Genomic DNA, 12,337 nt, shown 5'->3' with positions numbered 1-12,337 from the left:
GCTGCGTGGAGACCTCCTAGCAGACCTTCCAGTATCTGAAGGAGGCCAATGAGGATGCTGTTAAGGAGAAGTTCTTTACTGTAAGGGTGGTGAGGCACTGGAACGGGTTGCCAAAGGAAGTCCCTTGCCTACAGCTCTTCTTCCTCCACAGGCATTGCCACTCTTCCAGACCAAGGAGCGGCCCCACGGCGACGACTCTCCCGCTTCAGGAGAGTGCTGAGGGCTCTGCGCAAGGCTTTCACTTGCTCATGCCTCACCCCACGTGTGGAGGAGTAGCGCCCTGCTGCCAGCGCCAGGCCCAAGGGAGCTGTGCTGAGGATGTCATGCTGCAGCCTGCACTTGTTGTGGCTGCTTTCTTGGGCCAATAAATAATAACTCGTTTCCCCCCCCACTGCTCGTCTCTGCCTGTATGTTGGTTAGAGCATGTTTGTGTAATTCACGGACCTCTATATTTAAGGAAGGTGTCCCTGCCTGTAGCAGGGATTGGAACTGGATGAGCTTTAAGGTCCCTTCCAACCCAAACCAGTCTGGGATTCTATGACTAATGAAGCTGCTCACTGGATAAGAACAGACTTGGTTTTGATGGTTAGTCTGTAACACTGACTGAACACACAGAACACCTTCATTTCCACAGCTCTTTAGAGTATTTGTACCAATTATAATTTCACTAACATGGATATCTTACTGATATCTGGGCTAATCTCCATGGGCCTATAGTAACTGCAAATGTTCTGAAGGCCAAGGCAAGAGATGCTGGTGTTGTGGGTGGCAGAGAGATAATTTCTTAAGCTCTTTGAAAACTCAGATTCAAAGCCTTTCTGTGACAACTACTGTGAAACAGTCAGTGGCATCCCAGCCATCAAAAGGTTGGCAGGGAAAGGGCAAGAGCACTGTACTGAAAAGCCAGCTCCTCAAAAGAATCTTGCACTGGGATCACCAAACTTGTGAGTTTCTGAAGTAGTTGTTTCCTTCAAGTTACAGTCAGAATCATACAATGATTCTAACAGAATCATAGAATTGGGTTGGAAAGGACCTTATGACCATCCAGTTCCAACCCCCTGCCACAGGCAGGGACACTTTCCACTAGATCAGGCTGCTCCAAGCCCCATCCAACCTGGCCTTGAACACTGTTATTTTTGAAAGAATAAAGAAAAAAGGAAAACCAGTTACTCCTTAATTTACTTTAAGAACTCACAGAATGCTGTGAAAACCCTCCAGTGTGTTAACTGCTTCCTGAAGCAACCACCCTCTAACATACCTGCACCATGATGTTGTCACTAGAAGCTGCTTCTTGAGCTTCATTGATCCACCGCTTGACTATGTCGTAGCTGATTTTCATCATATGCTGGAAGAAACCACAAATGGAGACTGGTGACAAACTAAAATCAGAAGCAGTGAGGTACCACAAGCCTTGTTTTACCGGCTTTGAGAGAACTGAGAGCTTTGCTGTGTACTACAGGTAACAAAGAGTAACTCACATCCATAGTTTATATGGATGCACTTGTTTCAATGAAGAGAAAAGTAACTTGGAGAGTTATGTTCAAACAGGACTGAAGACAATAGGAGGAGAATGCACCTGCTTACAGTTATCCCAGTAGGTCAGTATTAATTCAGTTGTTAGTATTAATGCAACTTTGCACCCTCAGGGTCCTAACAGAGGCTTCACTCCACCTCAGCTGGACCTTTTACCTCTTGCCTTCTTGATTTACCAAGGCAGCCAGCGTCTGTATAGCTATAAACCACTGGTTTTCTTACATCTCAGTCTTAGACTACCCATGCTCTCATTTGTATTCTCCTCTTTATTAAAGAATTAACCTAGCAAGGTATTTTCCAGCCTTTTCTCCCAAATAAGGGAGGAACACCTTCAGACTGAACTTCATCTTGCCCTTCTATCTATTAGCGAAAATGATCTTGAATTGCAGCAGGGCAGCAATTTCATGGATCTTTTCTTTTGCAGAGCACAAAGCCAACTGCTTTTACTGCCTGTCACAGAATTCATACACTTCTTCACAGTCACTTGTGTTAGTTCTTCCACAGCACAGGCTGTTTCTTAGTTACTCTCACCAAACCAAGAGACACTTTCATGGTCTTCACTGTGCTTGAGTACTCTAAACTCAAGCCTCTAAAGGCTCTTTCCCAGAGAAACTCGTCCTACACTGGCTGCATAGAGAGATGACTGAGCACTTTGCACTTAGCTATTATAACTGATGTACTCTAAGGTAAGAGAACATTAAGGAAGGAGTTTGAGAGGACAGAGTCTGCCTGAGTCACAGGAAAACTCCACTACCACTGCTTCTTGTTTTCCAGTGAGCAGATGAAGACGAGAAAGAAAAGAAACATCTCAAAAGGAAAAGAAGAAAGAACAAAACAAAGGCCAAGCAGAGCTACAAATGCAGCAGAGTAGCCTCCTACCCACAACACAACACACAGATTCCCAATCATCTACTGCTTTACTTACTAAGGAAGACACCAGTGCAGAACTAGACACACTGGGGACTTTGTCCACAATGGCTTGTTTCATATATCTCTCAATGGCTTGTAGCATTGTAGCCTGTGAGGGGGAAAAAGAGAAGTGTTGATACTTAGGAAGCAGACCATAAAAGCAGTATGAGGCAAAAATACACACACAGCATATTCAAAATGCATCATGAACTGTTCTGCAAGGGAGAGATTAGTATCAATTGCCTGGTCCTGGAGGTTTAGTGACAGAAACAAAGTCTACAGCAAAGCAATCTTAGATCAGAAACCAGAGCTCCAAAGCTCCTGCCTTCTCACTCCATGTTTACAGTGCTCCAGCTCCACAGAGCTCCTCGCATCTGCAGCAGGCTCCAGAGCTGTCCTCCCTACAGCAGAAATTCCATTACCACTACAAGAATACACCCTGCAAGAGAGGGCTTTTCTATTTTAATTTTCTATTTTAGTACTTTTCTATTTTATTCTATTTTAAACACACTCATCTCTCCCATGACAGAGATGTGATTTGGACTTACATCAGTGATCCTGCAGAGTGCTCTGATGGCCGGGCCTCGGTACACATCTTCCTTCCCTGTCATGTCTTTGGTCAAACTGAAATAATCATAGACACTCTGTTAACACCACTTTAACATCCCAATGCCTGGTCTTTTTGTGACATTTGCCTCATCTCACATAGCTGTTGGTCAAGCTGTTACCACCTAACTGCTGAGCTCTAGTACTGGCTAGAAACAACCTCTTAATAATCAGCTACTTAAGAATTAACAGCATGGGATTCTGTGGAAACAGAGAACATTACAAAATGCGCAGTTCATAGAATCAGAGAATCAGAGACTGGTTTGTGTAGGAAAGGATGTTAAAGCTCCTCCATTTCCAGCCCCCTGCTACGGGCAGGGACACCTTCCACTAGAGCAGCTTGCTCCAAGCCTCTGTGTCCAACCTGGCCTTGAACACTGCCAGGGATGGGGCAGCCACAGCTTCTCTGGGCACCCTGTGCCAGTGCCTCAGCACCCTCATAGTAAATAATTCCTTCCTTATATCCAACCTGAACTTCCCCTGTTTAAGTTTAAAATAATTTGTTCAAGTTTTCATAATACACCTTTGCCACATGCCTGGTTCATTCAGCTCAGTTGTTCTTCTCCTAAGTGCTTGCTTTCTACCACGTGACATTTTGAGTTAGGTAACAGCAAAGTTTCAGCTGCTGAGCAGCTTTAAAAAATATAGAAAATAAAACAGACACATCAGAGATCCCATTTTGCTCTCCAGCAACTATAACATCTATCCTGCAGTCCAAAAACCTGACAGTTCAGCTGGAGGACTGAACTGGGCTTTGCTCTGCTTGTCCCTAACTGCTCTGACAGCAAAGCAAAACAGAATATCACAGCCTTGGTGTGAAAAAAACATCAAGAACCAACAGTTAAAAGGAATCAAAACCAACTCCCCCCCTATCAAGAAACCCACAAGAAACCAAAGTTTCATCCAACTGAGAAACTGCAGGCAAGCCTCTTCCCTTTTTAGTAAAGAGTAACACCACAGGAAGAAGAAATCAACATTTCATGTGGTAACATACTCTGTATCATAGGACAGTTTGTTTTCCTTTCCTTTATTATCCTTCATAACGGAGAATTACAGCAGCTAAAAGAAACACAGAGATAGAGCTACTTGTTTAGGAGCTCTGATACTGTGCTGTCTGTGGTTCTACTACCTGCTTGTGACTATGATGACGTCCTCAGAAATATTGGCCATCTCTTTGATGGTAAAGTAACACATTCTTCTAAGGGTTTGCTGTGAAAATGTAGTGCAGAAAACTATTAATGGCAAGCATAAATAAACACTTCCTACAAGTTTTGAAGTTAAATAAAAGTTCAAATATTCAACTTTAAATTTTGAGCAAGCTTTTAAATAGAACACCCTCTTCCCCACTTCTATACAAAGATAAAGCAGTGGTGTACAAAGCACACAAGTTAAATTGTGTTTGATAACTGGGGAATAGCCTTACTGTCAGTTATCAAACAAATCAGGAGAATAAACATATCTCTATCTTGTAAGATAAGACTAAAACCAAAAATCCACGTTAATCATGATAGAAGTGAAACATCTGAATGCAGAAGCCTCACAGTTATCACTTAAAAGCTTTAAACCCAACTTCCTCTGATCTATTTGCTATTGTAAAGCAAATATCCAAAGAGCACTGACACTTTAACTCTTGGAAAGCAAATAACACATTTACATCAACCACCCCTCCCGCCCTTCCAACACATGGATATGAGAAAGGTCCCAAGCACTCTGTAGTTCCAACACAGTTCCATGTTCAACATTCCTCAGTCAAATCTCTAAACACCTGAGGTGCCAGTTTATAGTGAACAAAAATTAATGAATAAAAACTCTTCTGAGTTCTTACACTCTGCAAAAGAGATCAGAGAAGGAATTTACACTGGGCTAAATCCAAAGTTTAATCTAGCTTTCTTAGGATGTTCTCACCCCTTGACTCCATGGTGATTCCTGAATAGAGCAAGCTGTTCTAGGGAATAGCTGGATTTAGTCTACAGGCAACTTTTAAATTCTACTTTGAGTTCAGCAGATGGTGATTATTTGTAAGTGTAAGAAACAGTCATAAAATGATACTGATTTGTATATTAAAGGCTTTTGTCATGATTCACATGCTTTAGAACAGTAATTCAATGCAGAAAAGAATAAACCCAGCACCAAATACAACCTGCAGAAGTAACTGTGTGTTATTATTCAGTCACTTGTTTCCAGACCATGACTTGCCTCCAGCTAGTACTTGGCGTGCACAGCTTGTTCTTTGAAGTGCTCACCTCCCACATCCCAACATCCAACTGTAGTTGGATGTAATCTGTAGTTACCACAAATTCAGACAAAAGCAGGGAGGCAGCAAGTGCTAAACAACCAGGTACTTACATCATTGGATTGAAATAATCTGGTCATTGCAAAAAAAGCTTCTGTGGCTTCAGTGGTTCCAAAGTGTTCACCCTGAAAACAGCACATAAGAAGCAAGAGAAAAATCACCATTGTTACTGAGCTGCCTCCACCTTTCAGCCTCCATTTTTAACACCTACCCACACACCAAGGATCTTTGCTTTGAGGCTTTTTCTCATGTTAGAAACCATCCCTCCCTCACCTCGTGTTTCCTGAGGAGTACCTGTCAAATTTACCACTACTAGCTACTTGGTTTCAACAAATGCCATCCATAGCTGTACAGCAATGGAACAGTTTGTTAAGTAGCCTGTGCTCCCTTTTCTGGCATCCTTGGTTTTGTCTTACCTAAAAGGGATCTACTTGCTGCCTGAATTAAGACTGAACAGCAGAGGTCCAACCTACTTTGATGTTAAATACAACCTGACACACACGAAACCTGATCTACATAAACATCTGAAGAAAATCTTTCTTATCATGCTTCTAATTTAGCCCCAGACAAAAAGACACCCTTCTACCTCATCACTTCTTGGCCTATGTTTTCACTTCGTCTCAGCCATTCCCACTTTAGCTGGGCAAACACAAGTGTCTCTTTCATTGCACAGGGCTGTGATGGCCACAGATCAAGCAGCAGCTCTCACTTGGCACTCATGGAAAAAGTATTAAATGCTTCAGTGATATGTATCTCACTCCAGTTAGCAGCAAGTCAGAGGGAAGAACATAATACTAAAGCATAAACACCCCATTCTGGATCTCCTTAAAAAGCTACCTCCCAAATCTGTCAGGAAGAGGTACAAAACTTCTTTCACACTGAAAGCTATCAGAAATTAGAATCACAGCATCACAGAATGGCTTGGCTTTGAAAGGACCTTAAGCTCATCCAGTTCCAACCCCTTGCCAAAGGCAGGGACACCTCACACTAGACATGTCTCTCAAGGCTCTGTGCAACCTGGCCTTGAACACTGCCAAGGATGGAACATTCACCACTTCTCTGGCCTCATCACCCTCACAGTAAAGAACTTCTTCCTTATATTAGCCTTGGGAATATTCATTCTGGCTGGGAAGAAATGATAACACTTACCTGGTTCAGCAAGTAAAGGATTTTGGTAAGGATGTGCAGACATCTTCGTGGATTTATAGGGGTCTCGTTAAAGATACGAGCCTACAGACACAGCATAAAGAGAGTATTACAGTGTAACTCAACAATCATCATTTCTCTTTCATCATAAAAAGTAAAGCCGTTTGTTTTCAACCAAGTAGCTTTTCATTCTAAAAATGTGTCCCAGAGAACATATTCTTGTCATCCAGCTCAGGCATATTTAGTTTGCTGGATGGGCAGCAGCCTGAGCAAATGACAACTGGTACCCTCTGGAACTAGCAAACTAACAACTTCATCTTTCAACAGCATCTGTAGCCCAAACACTACTTGACAGTAGGAACACTTCTTTTAGCTACTTGCAACCAACAAAATTCAGCATTATTTCACAACAGAGTCACTTCATCACTAGCAATTATTCCTGGAGAACACAAAGAGAAGCAGGAAAACCTGCTACACACAGTAGGTCGAATGAACATAGGGAAACATGGAAGACACCAGTAAGAGCACCCCGAGATCTCACATGTCCACATGGAGGGCATAAGCCACAGATAATCATAGAATAGTTATGGTTGGAAAGGACCTTAAGATCATCTAGTTCCAACCCCCCTGCCATGGGCAGGGACACCTTACGCTAAATCGTATCACCCAAGGCTCGGTCCAACCTGGCCCTGAACACTGCCAGGGATGGAGCATTCATAACCTCCCTGGGCAACCTATTCCAGTGCCTCACCACCCTAACAGGAAAGAATTTCCTTCTTATATCCAACCTAAACTTCCTCTGTTTAAGTTTTAACCGGTTACCCCTTGTCCTGTCACTACAGTCTCTAATGAAGAGTCCCTCTCCAGCATCCCCATAGGCCCCCTACAGATACTGGAAGGCTGCTATGAGGTCTCCACGCAGCCTTCTCTTCTCCAGGCTGAACAGCCCCAACTTTCTCAGCCTGTCTTCATATGGGAGGTGCTCCAGTCCCCTGATCATCCTCATGGCCCTTCTCTGGACTTGTTCCAAGAGTTCCTGCTGATCATGCTCCTTTTGATGCAGCCCAGAATACGGCTGGCTTTTGGGGCTGCAAGCGCACACTACCAGCTCATGTTCATTTTCTCATCAACCAACACCCCCAAGTCCTTCTCCGCAAGGCTGCTTTGAATCTCTTCCCTGCCCAACCTGTAGCTGTGCCTGGGTTACTACAGATAAACCCCTCAGAGACTAACTTGATAGACTCCCAGACTGATTTGAGTTGGAAGGAACCTTAAAGCTCATCCAGTTCCAACCCCCTGCCACAGGAAGGGACATCTTCCACTAGAGAGGCTTGCTCCAAGCCCCTGTGTCCAACCTGGCCTTGAACACTGCCAGGGATGGGGCAGCCACAGCTTCTCTGGGCACCCTGTGCCAGCACCTCAGCACCCTCCCTGACCTGCTGCTCACACTGTGCGGGTGCAGCCCAGCACTCAGAGGGGATTCTGGGCTCAAGCACACACTGAAGTCGGGTCATGGAGAGCTTTGTCACCCAGCAACCCAAATCCTTCCCCTCAGGGCTGCTCTCAAGCCATGTGCATTTAATTTACATACCCCGTGCTTTTAAATTAACTGTTTGAATACAGCCATTCAAATTTGGGAGCTGCAGCGCAGAACTTCCTCAAGCTGCTAACACACTCTGAAGGAAAAGAGTTCAACAGTCTGATGACCATTCATACCTCCTGCAGCACAGCACTCTTCTCCAAATGCTGGAAAGGATTAGAGCCACTACCTGAGGAACAAAAGAGACCTCTCAGTTAAGGAAATGCATTCCTCACAAAAAAAAAAAAAAAAACAAAAACAAAAAAAACGAACTGGAGGAACAGTCCCTAAACTTTAAAAAACCACCCCATGCTACAGTGAAATCCCTGATGTTCTCCACCAAGAGCTTTGAATCCACTTTCCTCAGCGGTATATTCACAGGTACAGGAGGAAAAGGTGTGGAGGAAGCAGTACCAACGCAGCTGGAAGGCAAGGAAGAACAGTGTAATACTCCCTCTTTACATAAAGCCATTTACTCTATTTTTCCCTAGTACCCCTATTTTTATTCCTTCAGGCACAGAAAGCACTGAAGGCATCAGGACAGAGCTAATGATCTGGATCTCAAACAGAAGTGCATCAATCAATTATCCACTAAAATGGGCTACTCAGCAAGCTCTAAATAGAGTCTGGCTTCCACACATCACAAAATCATTAGCAGCAGAGTATCATCATCCTGTAACACCTCAGCCTTTCAACAGGCCAGAACCAGCCCTTGAGAGTAATAACTTATTGGTGATGACACTTGCTATTGTCAGCTGCAGACAGCAGCCTTCTAATCCATTCCCAGTGAAACCAGCCCTAACAGCCACTGTTGCAGATACATAACCCCCTCCAAACCCTCACTACTGCTTCTAACCCTTTTCCTTCAGCAGAGATTTTTCCTTTTCAGCTCATTTATTCTTCACTTCTTACATCCAAAGCAAAAGGAAATTGAGAACGAAATGTCTCTCAGTCCAGCTGGGCTCAGAAGACCTATCAGCAGCAGCAACATATAACTCAAGACAGCACAGAATCACAGAATGGCTGGAGTTGGAAAGGACCTTAAGATCATCTTAAGCTGCACATGCTCTTGGGGTGCAGCCCAGCACGGGGGGGGGGGGGGGTGTGTGTGTCTGGGCTCAAGCACACACTGAAGCCGGGTCATGTTCAGTTTCTCATGGACCAATACGCCCAAATCCTTCTCCGCAGGGATGCTCTGCGTCAGCTCTCCACACAACCTGCAGCATCAGTTACTACAGGAACCTAAACTTAATTTCCAGGAGGTTTCATGGAGGGAAAAAGTGCAAGCGATGGCCTCATCCACAACAACTCTGCCTGACGGGATGGTTTTATCCCGCCCACAGGGTACTTTACTACAGCCGGTGCTAACGCAGCCTAAACCCCAGTGCACGCAGCCAGCTGCTGCCCAGCTTACCAGGCGGAGGTGCAGACCCCGACCAAACCCTCTCCTTCTCATGCTATGAAGGAGGAACAGACCCAGCCGCAGCCCGCAGGCTTGCGGGGAACAGCTTCCCTCCAAGCGTGACCCCAGGGGCCGGTGCGGGCCCTGCACCCCGCAGACCGTCCCGAAGAGCCGGGGGAGGCTCAAACGCCTGGGCACAGAAAGCAAACGGTGCTTCCTTCCCCAGCAGTTACCCCCTCTCACCTCAGCGGCCATGACTTACTTACTTACTTCCTCCCTCACCTCAGCGGCCGCTACAAGCCGCGGGACGCTCTGAGCGCCTACCGATCGCTCCGCACAGGGCGGTGCCGCCGTGCCCCCTCCCCTCAGCTCGGCCCTGCCGCCGCCAGCCCCATACCGGACTCCTCGTCCTTCTTGTCAAACTTCTTAATCATGGCGCCGCCCGTCACCCTCTTCCCTCCGAGCCGCACCGCCACGGGGACACCCGCCGGAAGTCCCGCCGCCTCAGGGCACGCTCTGCGTTCTGATTGGCCTGCGGAGCTGACGCTCAACGCCCATAGGCTGCGGAGGTGAGGGAAGACCTCATGGGGGCTGAGGCAGGTCCGGGGGTGAGGGCGTTCCTTAAAGGAGCCGCGTTGCCATTTTGTAGGGGGGTGGTAGCGCCTTCCTGCTGCGCCCTGAGGTGGTCACAGCTTCCCTCCTAATTGTCCTTTATGGAAATAATAAAGGTGGAAGGTAGTTGACATTAATACCTCGGTCAGGTCTTTCTTACAAATGGAGCAGAAAACTTGGGATAGGATCCCTGAAAATCCCCAGAGCTGGTATGGATCCCCCATTGTGGTACCATTCCTCACAGCGATGGCTGACCCATGAGGCACCAGAGGGGTCTATTGGGTTGTGGGTGCCACTGAGCTGCTCAGCAGCCACTGGCCGTGCTGGAAACCATCACTGCCGGGCACAGGGATCATAGAATTATGGAATGGTTTGCGTTGGAAGGGACCTTAAAGTTCCCGCAGTTCCAACCCCTGCCACGGGCAGGAACACCTTCCACTAGAGCAGCTTGCTCCAAGCCCCTGTGTCCAACCTGGCCTTGAACACTGCCAGGGCTGGGGCAGCCACAGCTTCTCTGGGCACCCTGTGCCAGCGCCTCAGCACCCTCACAGGGAAGAGCTTCTGCCTAAGAGCTCATCTCAGTCTCCCCTCTGGCAGGTTAAAGCCATTCCCTTTGGCCTGTCCCTATGTTAGCGTAAGAACTGACACATGACCACCGGAATGGTTATATGACGTGCCTTATTGCACGCGCCCAAATCTGGCTTCGACCCCGTCACATCGCGTTCGCAATTTATACACTAAAAATTTCGTAACTAATACATATTCAGCACAGATTACTTCATTGACTAATACATATGCATCAAGGATTACTTTATTAGTCCATTACGACATCAGCCTCTTCTACGCTTGTGCAGCCCCCTCTGGTGGTCGTCCGATGAAGTAAGGAATCTTCCTCCCCTTATTCTTTTCACCTCTCTCTTCGTTGGACAGGCCCCAACCATTACGTGGATGTCAGCATTCTCACTTCCTCGCTTGGCTTGTCCTTTTATGTTGCAATGATTTCACAAAGCTACCAGTATTGCAGAGATTAAATTTTCTGCTGCTTAAGATACATGGTTTCTATTTCTAGACAAAGCTTCCTTGTAAGCAATACAAAATTATGAACGTCTGTATTATCAAGACGCACAGTTAGACAAAGCTTCCTTGTTCTAAACTACAAGGTCTTAGGCCAGATATCCTGTGTCCTTCTCCTTGTTATGTTAGTTTCTACTGTTGAGGCTACCACAGCAAAGTTACAACATTCTTTTAATATACAGAAGTCTACTATTGATTCGAAAACTTTTAAATATAGTCATTTCTGTTGCTCTACATAATTATTTTAACGTAAAATTTCACTCTTTTTCTAACCCTTGTTCAAAGCCCCTCTCCACATTTCTTGTAGCCCCTCTAGGCACTGGAAGCTGCTCCCAGGTCTCCACCCAGCTTCTCTTCTCCAGGCTCAAGAGCCTCAATGTTCTCAGCCTGTCAGGCCATTTGCAGTTGATTTAAGATGACTCAGCTCATTAGCAAGGGGGTCTCTTGGTTATCCCTTTAATACCAGGGAAGATTAGAACTAGTGTGAATTCTTTGACCTGGGGATGGCTATGATGATGAATATGTGGTAAGTTCAGAACTTGTTTTAGTTTCATACAGGTGGCCATTGGGCTGACAGTTTCCTTTCAGATCTAAATCTGTAAAGAGAGAGCAGCAAACCTGCCCAAAACACCAACAATACTGTAGCTCATAACTTTAGGTCCTTCCCCAAAACCTTCCTCCTGTTGTGCCCTAGGGAGAAAGGATTTGTGAGTTCGGAAAGGAAGGAAGGAATAACTTCCTCTGTCTGTTTTCAGAATTCCAGCCCAATCTCTCCCAGGCATTTGTACTTCTGTTTATTGTGTTCATGTTATCACTCATGGAAATACAAGTCAGATCTCAGGAAAGTGCCTGGTTTAGGGGCTTGGATGCAGCAAAGGCTCCTTCGGGATTCTGAGAGTGTCTCTCCTCAGCTGCTCAGTAGAAGCTACAATGGGCTTTGACTCCCAAAGCGATTGCCCCATTTTCTGCTCTCTTTGAGCCTCACGCATGTTTGAGGAAACGTGTTTAAGCTTTACAGATAACCACCGTAAATACTATTTTTCCTCTCTGCTTTTATATGCTGTTATTATGTGCTTCTGCAATTAAAGCCACGCATGCCAGGGTTCTCTTGGCAAAATACTGCTGCCTCTCTTTGTCTTCGCTGGGGATATATTTGGTGCATAGGAGGAGAATTTGGTGCCTT

General features: G+C 45.7%; 2 protein-coding genes across 2 annotated transcripts in view; one reads left to right on the top strand and one right to left on the bottom strand.

Annotated features, from left to right (window-relative positions):
• Nucleotides 1-1,253, top strand: part of LOC133276735 (uncharacterized) — a 67,976-nt gene extending 66,723 nt beyond the window's left edge. The window contains exon 7 of the mRNA XM_061467873.1: nucleotides 1,240-1,253. Within this exon, the coding sequence (XP_061323857.1) occupies nucleotides 1,240-1,253 (14 nt within the window). The remainder of the gene's footprint in view (nucleotides 1-1,239) is intronic.
• Nucleotides 1-9,963, bottom strand: part of LOC133276777 (coatomer subunit gamma-2-like) — a 149,139-nt gene extending 139,176 nt beyond the window's left edge. Inside the window, exons 1-8 of the mRNA XM_061467935.1 lie at nucleotides 9,866-9,963; nucleotides 8,204-8,256; nucleotides 6,491-6,571; nucleotides 5,395-5,466; nucleotides 4,178-4,257; nucleotides 2,991-3,066; nucleotides 2,459-2,551; nucleotides 1,259-1,345 (exon numbers count right to left, since the gene is read on the bottom strand). Of these exons, the coding sequence (XP_061323919.1) occupies nucleotides 1,259-1,345; nucleotides 2,459-2,551; nucleotides 2,991-3,066; nucleotides 4,178-4,257; nucleotides 5,395-5,466; nucleotides 6,491-6,571; nucleotides 8,204-8,256; nucleotides 9,866-9,902 (579 nt within the window). The 5' untranslated portion in view covers nucleotides 9,903-9,963. The remainder of the gene's footprint in view (nucleotides 1-1,258; nucleotides 1,346-2,458; nucleotides 2,552-2,990; nucleotides 3,067-4,177; nucleotides 4,258-5,394; nucleotides 5,467-6,490; nucleotides 6,572-8,203; nucleotides 8,257-9,865) is intronic.
• Between the last annotated feature and the right edge of the window lie 2,374 nt (nucleotides 9,964-12,337).

This window comes from Pezoporus flaviventris, unplaced genomic scaffold (assembly GCF_033815535.1).
Source record: "Pezoporus flaviventris isolate CSIRO_AGI_PZ_B2104156 unplaced genomic scaffold, CSIRO_AGI_Pfla_v1 ptg000046l, whole genome shotgun sequence".
Lineage (NCBI taxonomy): Eukaryota > Metazoa > Chordata > Aves > Psittaciformes > Psittacidae > Pezoporus > Pezoporus flaviventris.
The sequence above is the reverse complement of the archived record's forward strand: the minus strand, read 5'-3'. Positions and strand labels throughout refer to the sequence as shown.